At 46.7% G+C, this 17357-nt stretch overlaps 1 protein-coding gene and 1 long non-coding RNA gene across 2 annotated transcripts in view; both read right to left on the minus strand.

Annotated features, from left to right (window-relative positions):
- The window catches only part of Rock2 (Rho associated coiled-coil containing protein kinase 2), a 99115-nt gene extending 95607 nt beyond the window's left edge, over nucleotides 1-3508 (minus strand). The window contains exon 1 of the mRNA XM_087907233.1: nucleotides 3305-3508. Coding sequence (XP_087763359.1) covers nucleotides 3305-3445 — 141 coding nt within the window. The 5' untranslated portion in view covers nucleotides 3446-3508. The remainder of the gene's footprint in view (nucleotides 1-3304) is intronic.
- Nucleotides 3509-8606: 5098 nt separating this feature from the next.
- Nucleotides 8607-11978, minus strand: LOC146894266 (uncharacterized). Its single transcript, XR_015002329.2, has 3 exons — nucleotides 11467-11978; nucleotides 11043-11155; nucleotides 8607-10377 (listed from the first exon to the last, which is right to left on the minus strand). It is a non-coding gene; the product is annotated as an uncharacterized LOC146894266 (long non-coding RNA).
- Between the last annotated feature and the right edge of the window lie 5379 nt (nucleotides 11979-17357).

A 17357-nucleotide genomic window follows, 5' to 3' on the forward strand; every position in this document is an offset into this window, starting at 1 on the left:
GTAGCAGGGCACACGTCGTCAAACTCACACAAACTAAATGTTTTGTTCTGTTTTTAAAATTACAGAAGCAAATCTCTCTGAAAACTAATTTTATATAATATAAAGCAGCTCACAATCTGCAACTTCAAAAGAGCTGCTTATTTTGGAGCCAAATAAAGCAACTAGCCTCTGCAAAGAAACAAGATAAGTTAGTCTGTACACTGATAGTGTCCTGGAACCCAGCCCTATATATGCACAGCAATGATTAGTACTGATGATGTCAAGCTCAAAATGAAAATGGCATGCATCTAAAACTGTGTAACAAGAATATCTGTAACAAAAATCATTTCCTATATCAAAGAAAACATAAAGTTAGCAAAAATGTGTCAAATGCACATAGGAGAAGTGAAATAAGTGTAAAGACAACATGTACTAGGTACTGGGGTAACATTTTATACATCTTATCGTGTGCAACTTCTTTTCCTATGAATGGTTTGCCTAGCCTACTGAAAACATTTTACAGAAAATTCTAGTATACTTCATCATCTCTTGCCATTTTTAGCAATACAGAGCTTCCAATGGAGTTATATCTAAGCTTCTGAATATAGTAACCAAATTCCATGTTGTGCTTGTATCAGACTATTAAAGATATTTTTTTCTAGGCTGGGTAATGATGGCATATGCCTTTAACCCAGCACTTGGGAGGCAGAATTAGGTGTATCTTTGTGAGTTCAAAGCCAGCCTGGCCTACTGAGAGTTCCAGGACACCAAAGCTACACAGAAAAACCCTGTCTCAAAAAAACAAAGAGAGAAAGAGATTGACTTTCCAGAATAAAACCAAAAGAAATGCAACGTTAAGTAAACAATAATTGTGAAATATAGCTCATAGTACTTGCAAATCTTTAAAGTGATAACACCTATTATTTCATGAACTTTTTAAAAAAATTTATAATATTGTTTTAAAGACTAATTTATAGAGTTACAATTTGGAGAGATGAAAAGGTTGTGAGGATGAATGCCAGTGATGGTTGGCACAATGTCAATGTACTTAACATCACCCAACTGTGCATTTAGACATGGTTTAAACAGCAAATTTTATGTATACTACTACCACAATTAAAATATTACTTTGTTTTAGGGTTATGATTGCTGTGATGAAACACCAGGGCCATACCAACATCCATGGTTCATCATCAAAGAAGTCAGAATAGGAACTCAAACAGGTCAGAAATCTGGAGGCGTGAGTTGATGCAGAGGCCATGGAGGGGAACTGCTTACTGGCTGGCTCCCCATGGCTTGCTGAGCCTGCTTTCTTATAGAACCCAGGACCACCAGCCCAGGGATGGCACCACCCACAGTTGTCTGTGCTCTCCCCCATCAATCACTAGTTAAGAAAATGCTCTACAACTGGATCTCATGGAGGCATTTTCTCAATTGAGGGTCCCTCCTTTCAGATGACTCTAGCTTGGGCCAAGCTGACATAAAACTAGGCAGCACATAATTCATTCTAATATTTCATAATAAAATATACATAACAGATATGATATTATCACTTTAATGATGTTTCAACTTCTTTCCGTGTGCAACAGAGGCACCAGGCACCTCACTCCAAAGGTATAAAGAGCACATTTTGAGTTGGTAACATTTGGCACTCCAGAATCCCACCTATACTGGTTCTCAACGGCATGTCATCAAGAAAAGCAGCAGTAAGCTTGCTGTCAAATCGGTATCTAGTTTCAACCTAACAGTAATATGTCACCTTAACAAACGTAGGTCTTGACTGTACTAGGTACTCAAGGAAGGAACTAAACTGTTCCTGACTACATGCAACAATTTAGGAAATATTTTAATTTAATTAACTTAATTAAAACAAAATGGCCATGTCAACAGGTATAAACCTTAGTTTCATCACTAACAAGAGATGAATATGAATCTGGGATTGAGGATGAACCCGGTGAAAACGAGGTTTACAGATACTATTTTTAACTGAACTTTCTGGCCTAGGATCAAAGTTTTGCTAGCAAAATGCCAAAGTGAAAACGCTGGCAGTGACGCCTGAGAAGCTTTGCTTTATCTACAGAAAGGCTATGACCTCCATGCAACTAATCGTACTCTGAACTAAAGAACTACAAAAAAAACTGTCCCGCAAAAATACACGAACCCTCTACCAAGCAAAGCAAAACAAAACAAACAAACAAACAAAAAAACTCTTCCCCACTCCCCGGCCCCGCCCCCCCCCAGGCAAAATCTCTACATTCTACACATGCAACAGAAAGATACCCACTCTCTAGTCAGTTCCTGCATTGCGGCCAAACATGACTGAGTCACTACAAATGATTCCAGAAACCTCAAAGGACAACCAACGGCCTCAGAAGAAAAGTTAGTCGGTGGAAAGGGAGGAGGCAGTTTTTCATCAGTCACCAGGCTTCTCCTAGTTGGGCCCAGAACTGACATGCTTTCTGGCACAGGCAGCCTAGCACCCACCCTTCAGCTCGTCCTCCAAAGCTAATAACCAGAGTATCTTTTTCGACTCCTCCTCCTCGGGATACATGTTCACACCATTTTCCCCCCAGAAATGATCTCTAGCTGCACACGAACCAAATTTGTTTGCCAAACATAATTGCTTCCCCCAAGACTAGAAGTATGCCAGCATTCTACGCGGCGTTTATTGGAAAACGTGTTGTTTTCTTAGTCCAGTTCCAGCCTTCATCAATCTAGCGACCTTCCCAAGGTTCTTAATTTGGATTTTGAGGGCTATGGGAAAGACAAGATGAACGGAGATTTATTCCGTCCTACAACCCAGACTCGTTTCTTGGCTACGGAGCAACAATCTCCGGAAATTTAATTTACATAAATTCAAATGCACTAAATAGCTACTATGGCAGGTCCAAGAGCAACTGAAAACGGCGAACTTGAGCTGTGCGTTCCCAGATTCCTGACCAAGAGGACGGAGTGAGGGCAGCTCTTTGTCATGTACCCCAGGTGGCACTCCCAACACGGAGAGCGCATCGGGTTTCTTTCTCCCTCGATTTCACCCTAGCTCCCACGCTGCGTGACACTTTCAAACTGGCTCGTCTGGGGTAGGAAGCACAACCAATCCTCCACCTTTTCCGCCCCAAACCGACTGGGTAGGCGGGAAGGAGCCCAGGGGTGTTTCCTCCCAGCGCGCTCCAAGAAAGGGGACGGCCGAGGTGACACCCGCTCCAGTGGGAGGGTGGGCCGGAGGAATCCCAGGTGGGGTCTCCAGCCCCCCTGGGAGCCGGAAGCTGGGCGGGTGAGGGGGAACCAGGCAAGTCGGGGAGCTCCCTCCCAAGCCGGCACCTACCAGCAAGCTCTCCACATTGATGGGCGAGCGAGGGTCTCGGATCAGCGCCTCCAGCTTCCTCTGGCGGCTCGCGCCCGCCCCGTCCCCCGGCGCGGCCTCAGGGGCGCCGGGCATTTTCCCCGTCGGCGGGGGCCGGCTCATGCCGCTTCGCCGGGCCTAGCGCCGCCCGCGGAACCTCCGCCCCGGCCCGCCGCGCGCCGCTGTCTGAGGAGCCGCCCGGCCCGGCCGGGAGCAGCGAGGTACACGGCGTCCCCGCCCCTCAGCCGCACGCGCGCCGCCCGGCCCGTAGCGAGCTCGCCAGGACCCGGCGGGCGGGAGCGGGAAGGGGCGCCCGCGCCGCGCCGCCCCGCCCTCGGGGCTCGGGCCGCTAGGGCCGCTGCCCGGGCGTCCGCATGTCGCAGCCGGCCGCCTCACGCGCCCACAAGCCCGCTCCCCTCACACACGCACACACGGTCCGCACCGCGGCCCTCCTCGGCCGCGCGCCGCCGCTACCCACAAGCCCCTCCGCCCGCGCGCGCCCCCGCCCCGCCCACCCGGGCGCGTCCCCCGCAGCGCGCCCCGCCCCCTGGCCTCCGGCCCTGCCCCTCCGCCGAGCTGCGCTCTACGCTGCCGAGCTTCTTTTCCGCTCTCCCTACCTCCGCCCCCCCCAACCCCGGCAGGTCTCGCTCCCTCGTCTGGACCGTTCCCGGGGCAGTGAGGCGGGACCCATGGCAGCGCCGTCCCTCATAGTCCCCGCCGCATATCCCGCGTCGCCGGCCGGACCCTGCGGCCTAGCTGACGTCCTTGCCCCCCGCCCGCCGGGTCCAGCTGACTCAGCGCGTAACTATGCAAGCCGCGCCGAACTCCAGCGCCCTGGGTCAGCGCCCTTTCCCGGGCCTGCTCGCCCCGGGCCGTGGCCTGGGGCTTCAGGGGGCGGTGAAGCCGCGCCCCTAGCCTGCGCTCAATGTCTGGGACTTGCTCGATTTCTGAGTCCCCGGGCGGGGAGGCCTGAAGGAGTTGCTCCCGCCTCCGGGGCACTGATCTTGGTCTTTCCCTTTGTACCCTTCCCTGAGCGCGGTATCCGCCTGGCTCTAAACCTTAGACCCTGGCCAAGCGAAGGGAACGGGGAGGGCAATGGGGAAGCGCTTCTGCATTCACGGGGGCTTTGCTTTGGGGCTGAAAGAGGGGCTGCTTCTCTGCATTCCTGCCCTCTCGTTGCCCTCGAGCCATTGGTCAGATCTTCTCCGGGCGCAATCTGAAAACTATGTGCCAAGAGCTATAAAACTGTTCACAGAGCCCCTTTGACCCAGTAAGCCCATTTAAGGAAGTCCAAGTGTAAGGAAATGATCCAAAGAGGGGAGGACTTTGCGTGGAGATGTTTACAGCTGGGCTATTCAGAATGTTCCTAATGACCAAAGCCCTGGGAGTGGACTGAATCGTCCTGCAACTAACTTAATAATCCAAATAAACTGTGTCACATTCAGGGAAGAATCCTGAAGGTATTTCAGGCCGGTTAAGAATGAAGGAAGAAAATGTACCGGAAGTTAAAAATACAAAGGGGGATCTTGGACACTCTGAAATGAGTAACTAAACAAACGAAAACACATTTATTCCTAAATGGATGGGATTTTCCCCCCTTCTAAAGCTAAGGAGAGCGGTGGTGGCACATGCCTTTAATCCCAGCACTGAGAGGCAGAGACAGGCAGATCTCTGAATTCGAGGCCCCCGGTCTACAGAGCGAGTTCCAGGTCAGCCAAGGCTACACAGAGAAACCATCTGGAAAACAGCAACAAAAGGATGTTAAGAATTGTACTGAATTTCAAAACTTGAAAAACTATGCTTATTGATGGGTCACTGTAAGAGAAGCTACAAGTGTAAGGCCCCTAAATCCTGAAACTGTAAGGTTCATGTAGGTGTCAAAGCTATACCTGCAGATAGCCTCCAGCCCTGGCTTTGTGAAAACCAGGCTTTACCACAGCATCCTTCCAGAAACATCTCTTCTTTCTGTGTGAAGTCACTCTGACTTGGACTCAGGCAGGAAGAGGCCCTGGATGACTCAAGAGAGAGCCCTTTCTGTAACAGATAATAAAACTCACTGCCTCTGCTCAAAAAAAGTAGAACTTCAAGCCTGTAGGTGAATTTACTCATTCAAGCCTCCGCAGACCCAAAGCAGGAGGGTAGAGCCCTCCCAGTAATGCACTAGAGCAAAATAATTAGGTATTCATGATTACAGAGCTTAAGAAGTCCTTTTCTCGGTGATAGTATAATAGGTTTTCAATAGGAACACTGTGATCTTTAGGTTACAAATTAATTTTCTAAATGACCAGCTCTATGTTTTTATGGACTTTGGTGGAGTAGCACAGTCTCCAGCCTTGGGAACCTTGTTTTAAAAGAATGGTAGTAGCTAGGGGTGGTGGTACGCATCTGTAATCCCAGCACTCAGGAGGTGGAGGCAAGAAGATCAGGAGTTCAAGGTCATTTTTAGTTAGTGGCAAGTTCGAGGCCAGTCCTGACTACTACAAGAGAGTCTATCTCAAAAGAAAGAAAGAAAGAAAGAGAGAGAGAAAGAGAGAGAGAGAGAGAGAGAGAGAGAGAGAGAGAGAGAGAGAAAGAAAGAAAGAAAGAAAAAATAGGAAGCTGTGGCAATGGCTCAGTCAGTAAAATGCTTATCTTGCAAATAGGAGGACCAGAGTTCAATCCCCAACACCCATGTAAAAGTCTCTGGCATACCTATAGTCTGGGTTCTGAGGAGAAAGACACCGCAAGATCCCTGAGGCTTGCTGGCCAGCCAGCCTAGCCAAATTGAGCTCCAGGTTCAGTGAGAGACCCTATCTCAAACAAATAAATAAGGTGTGAAGCAATTAAGAAAGACACACAGTGTCAATCTCTGACCTCCATATATACCAGCACACACATGTATATGTGTACATGAATATATGCATACACACAAAACACAAAAAGTAAATAAATAAAGGAACAACAAGATGTGCATGCTTTTATGGATAGCCATTAGGCAAGGAAGACCTGAGGGGGCTGTTTGATGAGTCAGCAGGTAAAGATGCTTGCCAGCAAGCCCAGGGATCTGAGTTCCATCTCAGGAACCAGTTCCACAAAGTTGTCCTCTGACCTTCACGTATACACCCACACACAGATGTCATGCATAGACACACACAATAATAAGTAATTTGTTTAAAGATATTTACACATGACCCACACCTTTGCCCACCTGGAAGACAAGATTTGTTTCTTGATAAGTATTAAACCATCCTCAGTTCATCTCTCTTCTAATTAATTTTTGGTCAGCATGATCATTCTTACTTACAAAAGGAACACACACATGAATTCTAGCTAAAAGTTCAGACAAACCAGAAATACATAGACTATAACCTGAAATTTTGTCTTCTAGTGTTTACTCGCACACTATTCTAAATTTTGATTTTATTTTTTTAGACAAAATGTCGCTTAGGAACCCAGGCATCAATGAACTTACTATGTAGCCCAGGATAGCCTTGAGCTCATGGTCATTTCATTCCTACCACCCAGGAGTCCCTTCTAGACCTTCTGACGCTTTGTGGTAATAATTAAAGGTCCAGGGATCTCCCCTTTTATCTATCAGAAAAACACATCCTCATTTCTAGTCGTTTTGTTGTTAATTTTAAATACTGATCCAATATATTTTGATTATGTTTTCCTTTTCACTCATTTCTAGTTTTTAACTTCAAGGATCTATTTCTTTCCAGGAGTAAATCCTCCTGCCTCAATCGCCCAAGTGCTGGAATTGCAAATGCGAACCATCACGTCTGGTGCTGACTCTTCTTTCACATGCATGATGTTGTCACTCAAAGTTTTTACATATTCTCATTGATAATTATTTGCATATATATACACATATGTATCTCTCCTTTATATACATAGAATGTTACCATATCATAGTATTTTGCAACTTTATAATCCATCCCCCATTATTGTGTCCTGGCACATGCCCACATGTGTAGATGGAGAACTCCTCATTTTCTAACTGTTGTACTCTATCCTACAATATGAGAATGCCATGCTATATCTACTGTGTTCATTAGTGTAACAGTTGAGGACAGTCTGTGGGGAACAACTGCCTGAGCTACCTGCCACTTCTAATGTTACCTGTGTGATCCCGAGAAAATGACCTAACTTCTCTGTGTCCCAGGGTCCTGAGTGCTAGCCTTAAATAAATGTCAAGTCGCGTCTACACTGTTGTACTTTTGCCTTTGTGTGGAGATAGATGTCATAAGAATAGTCCCTGAAAGCAGATGACTTAGCAAAGTGGCCTCTAAAGTCACAACTACTGCAAAAAGGCTGTGGACTAGCCAGACAGCGGTGGCGCGCACCTTTAATCCCAGCACTCTGGAGGAAGAGGCAGACAGATCTCTGAGTTTGAGGCCAACCTGGTCTACAGATACAGAGCTAGTTCCAGTACAGCCAAAGCTGTTACACCAAGAAACCCTGTCTCAAACAAACAAACAAACAAACAAACAAACAAACAAATGCTGTGGGCTGGCAAGGAGCTAAGCAGGTAGAAGAGTCTGTCTTGAAAGTCTGACCACCTCCCGAGAACCAAGCCTACAGCACTGCCCTCTGACCTTCACCTGTGTGTCGTGGTATATGTAGGCATATGCACACACACACACATGCACACATCAGTTCACATTGTCAACCGTCCTTTCACTTTTGCCAATATGGAGCATTATAAATGTTTTATAAATATTGCAATATTTATAAACATTATAAATTGTGTCAATGAAGTGATAAACAGTAATGGTGTTTCCTTTTGCGCTCTCTGCATTGCTACTGGGCATGCGTCTTTTGGATGCCCACTTCTTCCATCCTTCGTCAGCGTTGTCTCGTTCCTGGTGATTTGTAGAAGTTCCTTAGCATTGAGAATTCTCCTCCTTGTTATAATATAGCCTTAAAATGCACGACATTTTATGAAGCTTTTCTCCCAGCCTGTAGCTTCTCTTTCTGGGCGTGGGTATCTGTTGTCACACAAATAGTTCTATTTTTCATACGGTCTAACCTGTGAGTGCTTTTCTGTCTAGTGTCAAGATTTTGTGTCTAGGCTGGGGAAGGATTTCACATCCAGGTTTTAGATCACACACAGTATGGAGATGCAAGAGGTTAGGAGGGGTCCACAGTTTTCTGGTTTCCTCAGGTCCTCCCAAATAAGCCTTTTCGAAGGTCTCCCTTGCTCCTCTCTAAGGTTCTGCCCTTCCTGTTGCACCCCAACTGTTCCTCCCTGCCACCCTTTTAACCCCTGAGTTTCAGGTGTCCTGACTGCAAGAGAGTCAAGTAAGAATTTGCGAAGATATTTATTCTAGGAAAGAACAATGGGGAAATAAAGACAGGCCCGCGAAAGGCTAGGGCTTTGTAACTAACCCCTCCAGGATATAAACACCCCACCCCAACTCTGTCCTCTGTCTCCACATTTCTACCCATTTTAAATGGTTCGTGTCAATTATTACTATCTTGCCAGTCTGCCTGACATTTCAGGCTCCAAAGTGAGCATCCAGGACTCTCCCTCTTTTGTTTACTGACAGGCCATGTCCTTATTTCTTGTGTTTTAATTTGAAAGATCTATCTGTTCCCCAGGAATTAACTTCCTTCAGCTGCACCTTTGCCCTGTCCATCCTACAAAGGGCTGTTCAAGAACTCACTTTTGTGTTTTGTGTGCGTTGATATGTCTCTTATAATTACTTGTTTAATGATAATAATTACCTCAAGGGTTTACCGTATGTTAGACAGGGTGCTTCATAGAAATTATCTTAATTTCCAAAACTGTCTTTGCCAATGGTAATATCACCATGCCTATTTCACAGGTGATGTCATAGAGACTGAGCTGTGTATTACTTGACTGGGTTATTGAGTGAGGGATGAATGGGTGGGTAGGTAGATGAAAACAATGAACTACGAGTGGTCCAGGCATTGCCAATAAAACACACAGCTTTTCCCACCTTGCTTCACAGTGAAGCCTTCAAGTTGGAAAGCTGTCCTGGAGTGGGGATGCTCATGCCCCACCTAAGGCAGACTTAATAACAGAACAAAGGAGTCAACTCTCAGTGCAAAGGGGTCATTATTTTTGTAAACTCCCCTACTATAAGGTTTAAAGCTTTATGAAATAGAGTTTCACCCTAAGTCTCATTCATGGTTCTGGCAATAACTCCCAACATGAATGAGAAAATCGCTGAAGCCCTCTGTGAGTCAGTGCCCTCATCCACAAAGCAGGACTAATGAAGCGTGGCTGTTATTAAGGCTCCTTAAGATCTCCAGATGAAAGATACAGCGCTCATCCGAGACAGCGTCTTCCCCAGCATACTGTGAAATCACTCCCTGGGGAGAAGGGGCTGCTGGAGGCTCACATCTATCCTTAGAGGGAAATGGCAGGTCACTCCAAAAACACAGACCTGCGGTGTTTGAGAATTAATCATGGTGTCAAGGAGTGTCTGGGGCCCTGGGAAGCTCAGCTTATAGAGGAGTCCAGCCCTGCCACTTTGGCAGGAGATCTTGATGTCATTGCTGCCAATCCCTTTGTCCCCATTAGTGAGATAGTCACGGGTCCAGGATGTTTCGCAGGAGTTCTACTGCCCCCAACCCAACATCAGGGCACCTGGGGTTCAGGAGGAAATCTTCAGCCTGGACTCGGGTTTTCCAGCCAGGAGTCACAGCCTCCTTTCCCTTTTCCTCTAGTTTTCCCAGCTTCTCCTCAAAGTGGAACAAATTTGCTTCTGCCCTCTCTGGCGAAGCTGATTTCCACAGACAGGGGACAGTTCCTTACGTTCTTGTTTCACCTGTCAAGCCCTTAGCCCTTCCTGCTACACACACCAAAGTCCCCCTTCCCAAACCTGGTCCCTGCTCCTCCCCCACCTCCTGTTCTTCTGACGAAGGACTTGGCTTCTCTGGGTTCTCAAGTTCTCCTTCCCTGGAGCTTCTAAGCAGATATCCAAGCAGGTGCTCGGGTCCACAAGTGAGATCCTGGAGTGCCCTTTCTTCTAAGCAGAAGCCAGAGTCTCCTGGGTAACTACTGGGATTTCCAGGGTCTTGAACAAGAAATTAGACTAGGAAACCTGAATGGTAGAAAAAGCGGGGACATTTACTTTTTTGCTTGTTTTGGTTCTGGGTTTGTTTTCTTTTTTCCGATACGGGATTTCTCTGTGTCCTCTGGCTGTCCTGGAACTCACTCTGTAGGCCAGGCTGGGCCTCAAACTCACAGAGATCCTCCCTCCCATCTCCGCCTCCCAAAAGCTGGGATTAAAGGTGTGCACCACCACCACCCAGTGTTGGGGATGGTTTCTGAAGAAGGAGTGCACTACTGAGGGATAGGATGATCAATGACACCTGTACAGGCCCGCTGGCGTGGGACACTCAGATCACTTGTACAGCATGTATCTTTTCTGCTTGTGCTGTGATGTGTCTGGCTTAATGAGGAGTTCAAGGGATGAGGGGGAGACTTGGGGAGTGCGCTAATCTTTATCTCTTCAAACTGTGTTTTTTCATAGGCTAATTTTAAAAAAACATTATTTTTGTGTGCCTGGATGTTTTGCTTAAATGTGTGTGTACTGTGTGTGTGCAGTACTCTTAGAGGCCAGAAGAGGGCGTTGGATCCCCTAAATATAGACAGCTGTGAGTCACCACGTGGATGCTGGGAATTGGACCCTCTAGAAGAGCAGCCAGCAGGGCTTTTACTTGTTGGACCATTGCTTCAGCCTCCATACGCTAATTCTGGCCTTACCTTCTACGGCATTCTTCTGTCTCACTGTGTGCAGCTTTGCTGCTGTTATTCCACCTCTGTTCCCTCCTCCTAGGTCCTCCCCGGTCTTCAGGACAGAGACAGGGAAGTAGGAGCTAAATGAAAGGAAACATAATGTAATATGGAGATATATGAAATAAAAATCATACATACACTAAAAGTAATGACTAGCGAGACAGTTTGCCATTGTGTAGGGACAGCGTAGTAGGTAAATGGAAAGAAGACCAAGAGACACAGATACAGAGAGAAAGACACACAGAAAAGAGACAGACAGATGCACACACACAGAGAGAGGAGAGACAGACACACAGAGAAAACACTACACACACACACACACACACACACACACACACGCACGCATGCATACATGCACGCACAGTGAGAAGTCTGTCCTCTCATAGCCTACCTGGTTCCAGTTCTGGTTGTGTCCTCAGTCTGGCAGGGAGAGGAGAGCGGCATCAGAATGGCCTGAGACGTCCCCATTGTCCATCAGTGAAGAAGAGCAGCCTTCACTCACTGTTGAAGTCCAGCGGTCCCGGGTTACCCTATTAACCTTTCTAGAAATACGCCACAGCCACTACTCCTCCAAAGCCAAGAGTCAGTGACCCTGGCCTCTAAACACCCAGATTTCTTGCCAACATAGCCACTGACAGAGTTAGGCAGCAGTGGGCCACACAGCTGTGAGACACCCACTGGTTGCTAGCTGTCATCGGCAGACCCTTCAAGTAAAGGCCCTTCAAATCTCAATGATTCTCTCCCTGCATGGCAGGTAAGAGACATGCCTATGAAGGAAAGGGTTAACTGTTTTCATCAGCTTTGACATACAGCATTCGAAGCAGCAGCCGGGGACTTGGCAAGCCAGAGCTGAGAACTGCCAGCCAGAGACACCGAACGAGGGCATTACGCCCACGGACATGATGCCAATCCCGCAGCTTTAAGAACCCCAGGCCTCGTGATGATCCCACTTACAGTCAGAGATTACAGGAAAGTGGCTCGGTGGTGAGCACACCAACACACCCTCCTAGTACATCAGGGGGTGACGGCAGCAGCCTGGTTTAGCGCAGGTCACTGTGGTCCTCTGAGTAGTTACTGATTAATTATCAACATGGATCCAGTGCTTCTGTGTATAGAAGACCATGCCTGGCATTAGAGGAACTTTAAGGATAAGAAAGACAAGATCATGGTCTTCGTGATTTGGGATGGGCAGTGAGATACACAGACGTGGTGGGGAGTAGGTGTGAGCTCTGTCTGAAGACACAGTCTTCTGTCTGTGTCTGTGACACAGACACAGACAGTGTGACAGACACAGAGCTCTGTCTGAAGAGACAGTAGCTGCTGTCTGAAGAAGGGCTAGTAAGCATAAGAACTTGACTGCATCCAAGCCACGTGGTACACTAGCAAGGCCCCGATGGGGGGTCTACAGGCAGAGTGAGCATCCCTCTGCATCCCAACTCCCCTGCTGTCTAGCTGGGAACGTCACTGGGTGTTCTATTACTTCAACACGATCTGTTCACCTGTTCTGTGTTCAGGATGACTTCCATGGTCTGTCTTCCTGAGCTCCTAGCGACCTGTCTTCTGGTGTGGCCCACTAAGGGGATTCCTTGGAAAGAGGCTGAGGAACAAGTTTCTTTGCCTGCATTCTGGCTTGTCTTCCGCAGCAATTCTACCCACAGGCCCACTCCTTTCTCCTTGGGTCACCACACTGAATTCTCCCTTCCCAGTAGGCCTCTCATCGTTGCTGATGTCTGAGGGACTCAACACTTCTTGTCTTCCTTTAGTCTTCCTCATATAGCTAAATATTCCAACATGGAAGCTTCTAGCCTGTAAATCAATTCTACCCTCTTGTGGAACCCAACTCACAGAATAACTCAGTGCCCGTTCCTGGACCAGGAGGAAATAAAATCATGACAACACTTGACATCTTTGCCTGCTTACTTGTTTTGTTCTGTTTAAACAGGGTCTTTGTGTAGGTAAGGTTTGCTGGCGCTCAATAGGTAGCCCAAACTGGTTCTGAACTCTTGTTTTGTTTTGTTTTGTTGTGTTTTGTTTCGTCTTGTTTTTTGAGACACGGTTTCTCTATGTAGCCCTGGTTCTTCTAGAACTTGCTCTGTAGACCAGGCTGGCTCCCTAGTCCTGGGATTACAGTTAAAAGCCACCACTGTGTCTACGGGGAAGTTATTTTCCCATTCTGTGTCTCTCTTGACCTTGAGAAAATTAGCTTTCTGTTCCGGGTACCTCTTTCCTTGCTCATAAAACTGGTAGTAATCACCTGTAAGGGTCACCCACTGAGGACATATGGAGGGAACACTAAGGGTTCAAGAGAACCACGCAACAATTCCAATGAGAGAGGCCGAGGGCAACTGGGAGGGCATCTTATAGGACAGACTGAAAAGTGGGCCCGGAGAAGCCATTTGGAATGAGTAAGACCAGAGGGAGGAAGGCAGAAAACTGCAGTTACGGTGACCAGGAAGAAATGTGGCCAGAACCAAAGCTGCCCGTAAAGAAAGAAGATAGGTTTCTAGGGTGAAGATACAGATGAAGAATCTTAATTCAGGCGGATGCACTGATGGTACAAAGAGCAGAGTCTGCCTCCTTCAAGGCCCAGAAGGCGGACAAGCAGGAGGGCTCCTGCGTCCTCGGCTCCCCCACTGACACACACTGGGCTCACTTTTCACGTCCCAGTGGCAGCTGTCTTCTCGCTGTGTGATTTTGTTCTTTGCAGGTTTTTCTTCCCAGATTAGGAACGGGTAAAGATTTACTGGGTGAGGCAGCCATTTGGTAAGGAGTATTTTGGGCACTATTTGAATCTTGGCAAAGTACTTGTTCCTGCCATTATTCTCTTAAGCACTGCAAAGTCTGTTCATTTGCAGCAATGACAAAGGCAAGAAAATAAGAGGAAAGTCAAGTTTTAAATTACTGCACAAATATACATCTAAAAAATTTCATTGTTATTTAATTTTTAGCATGTTGGATTTTAGTTTTTCAACTTGACACAAGTTAAAGTTATCTGTGAGGAAGAACCGCAATTGTGAAAATGCCTTCATGCCTGGCACGGTGGCACATACTTCTCTTCCCAGAACTTAGCAGGCAGAGCTAGGTGGATCTCTGTGAGTTCGAGATCAGCCTGGTCTGCATAGTGAGTTCAAGGACAATCAGAGCTACATAACTACATAGTGAGACCTCTCTCAAAAGAAAGGAAGAAAGGAAGGAAGAGAAAATGCCCCTCTGAGCCGGGTAGTGGTGGTGCACGTGTTTAATCCTAGCACTCGAGAGACAGAGGCAGGCGGATCTCTGTGAGTTTGAGGCCAGCCTGCTCTATAGAGAGAGTTCCAAGAAGGCTCCAAACTACAGAGAAACACTGTCTCGAAAAACCAAAAGAAAAAAAAAGAAAAGAAGAGAGAGAGGAAGGAAGGAAGAGAAAGAAAAGAAAAGAAAAGAAAAGAAAAGAAAATGGCTCTCTGCCAGATCGTTGGCAAGTCTGTAATGCACTCTTTTTGGGTTTTTGGGTTTATTTTCTTTTTTTGTTTTGTTTTGGTTGTTTGTTTATAGATTGGTTGGTTGGTTGTTTGGTTCGTTGTTTGGTTTTTTGAGACAGGATTTCTCTGTATAACAGCTCTGACTGTCCTGGAACTCACTCTGTAGACCAGGCTGGCTTTAAACTCACAGAGATCCGCCTTCCTCTGCCTTCCAAGTGTTGGGATCAAAGGCATGCAACACCATGCCTGCCAGTAGTGTATTTTTTTTTTTGGATTAATGATTGATATGATTGGGCCCAGTCTACAGGGTTGGTGCCATTCCTGGGCAGGTGTTCATGAGGTTTTTTTTTTTTTTTTTTTTTTTTTTTGGTTTGCCAAGTTCCTTTATTGTAAAGCCTTATAAGAAAGCATACTGAGTAAGTCATAGGCTGAAACAAACCTTTTGCTCCCCAAGTTGCCTTGTCACAGCAATAGAACCCTAACTAAGACATAGTGTATGTGTGCATACTTTGGGAGTGGGGGTGGGGGGGTGACACGCACCACAGTGCACATGTAGAAGCCACAGAACACATGAGGACAGCTTGCAGGAGTCAGTTCCCTCCTTCTTCATGTGGGACCCGGAGATTGTACTCAGGTCATTAGATTTGGCAGCAAGAGCCTTCCCCACTGAACTATCTCATCGGAAAATGTTAACTGGCTTTGAACAAGAACAAGAATTCTGTAGGATCTCAGGCAGGAAGTCAGAAGCATGGAGAAAAATAGGTAAAACATTAACGGTACGAAGAGTAAGGCAGGGCTGGAGAGATGGCTCAGCAGTTAAGGGCACTGGCTGCTCTTCCGGAGAACCTGGGTTCAATTCCCAGCACCCACATGTAACCCCAGTTCCAGGGGATCTGACACCCTCACTTAGACACACACGCAGACAAAACGCCAATGTACATAAAAATAATAAAAAATAAAATCATTAAAGAAAAAAAGAACAGTAATGCAAAACCACTGTGAGATCCAGAGAACTGTTTGACAGAGATGTAGCTCACAATGTGAGCTTAGCCATGGCCCTTCTCTTCTCAGGCCTCAGTTTTCCATGTGTCAAATAATGGAGTTAGTCCAGTCAGTGGCCTTCCAGGGCCACAGCTCCTATTTCATAGCTCTTCACCTTGTTGAGAACAACATTCCTGGGAGGCCACAGGGAACCTGACCACTTCAGTTTGGCTCATTTGATCTCTGTCCCCCAGTAAGGCTTCTTGGAGTACAGAAGCTGGTGGACCTGAGGCAGCCGCGCGCTCCGAGCTGGCATTTCGGCTTGCTTTGGCCTGATATCGAAGACCCAAGGCCCACATAATGCAGCAGGCCTTCTTATTAGAGGGCATTCGGGACGGTGCCAGCTTTGAATTGTCATTTTTGACGGACAGGACCTGAGGAGGTGGACCTGTCCTCCAGCCCTAAAATGCTACCGTACACCACGTCTTGTCCCCCAGAAATGCTGTTCTGAGAGACACTTAAACTTTGAGCTCCTCCTCCAACGCAAGCATAGCCACTTGAACTCTGGCGAAAACAACTTCTGTCCCAGTCCCTACTTGTGTCCCAGAGCGCCAAGAAGCTCTATGTGGGGAAAAATCCTTTAGGGTTTTGTTCAAGTGTTTTTCTTTGGGATCCACTTCTCACAAACCAATAATCCACACAAAGAGTCATGGAAGTATGGAGTTGTGAGCAGACAACTGACTGCCAGAGGCCACAGGAGGCCGGACCAAAGCAAAAACAAGCTAGCAAACAACCAAAAAGCTTGCAAGAGAACATTGATTGAAGGGTCCAGAGTCCTCTGAGCTGCCCCCATCTCAACTCCTGAAGACATTATTACATTGTGGGCCAGCATAGATGTACAAAGATGTCCCCAGACTTCAGAAAACGTTTACTTCCTGCCGCTTGCCCATCTTGAAAACAGTCCAGTGCATAGCAGTTCTTTGGGAGGACTTTAAAAAAAAAATGTACATGCGATCAAGGTTAAAATGGCCCAGAAGATTTTCATGATCTCTGTCTCTTGTCAGAAAGTCTAGGCTCAGCTTAAATCACAGCAACCCCACACTGCCAGCACCCCAGGCTGCTCTCCTTACGGTTTTTTTTTTCCCTCACCAATTGTCGCCTGGTATAATAACTTAATGTTCAGTTTCTGTCCATTTCTTCCACTGCTGAAAAATGTAAACTTTGTGAGGAGAAGGTTGTGTCTGTCTGTGTGTTTTATTCACTGGTATATAGTTGGGAAGCTATGCTCTGGGCACTGGTAAACTTCTATTCTTAAGTGAAGGGACTGATGAAAACATTTAGTTATGAGCAAGACATGTAAGGCTTTAAAGTCAATCTGGAAATACTAACCCCATGAGTTTTTGTTTTCTAGTGTTGGGGATCAAACCCATGTTCTTGGACATGCTAGGCACAGATATTTTGGGGCTGAGAATTTAGTTTAGTGAGTACCGTCTCACCGCACGAGAAATCTTTGGTTGGTGCTTTTGTTTTGTTTGAGATAAGGTTTCACGTAGCTCAGGCTGATGGCCAAGGGTGACCTTGAACTTCTCTTGCTAGGATTATTGGCACGCACCAGCAGCGGTATGAAAATATTTTCATAAGCCATACTAATTTATTAGCAAATACCTTCCAGGGTCACGGTCTGCACAGAGACTGTGTTTGGGGAATTTGCTTATTTTGTGCACATTTGCAGTGTGTGTGTGTGGGGGGGGTCTGTTTGCTGTATAATCATCTATATGCACATGTGTATGCAAGTGCTCACAGAGGAGTGTCCTTCTTCATTACTCTCTGACTCACTCTT

This window comes from Myodes glareolus, chromosome 6, assembly GCF_982192425.1.
Source record: "Myodes glareolus chromosome 6, mMyoGla1.1, whole genome shotgun sequence".
NCBI classification, from domain to species: Eukaryota; Metazoa; Chordata; class Mammalia; order Rodentia; family Cricetidae; genus Myodes; species Myodes glareolus.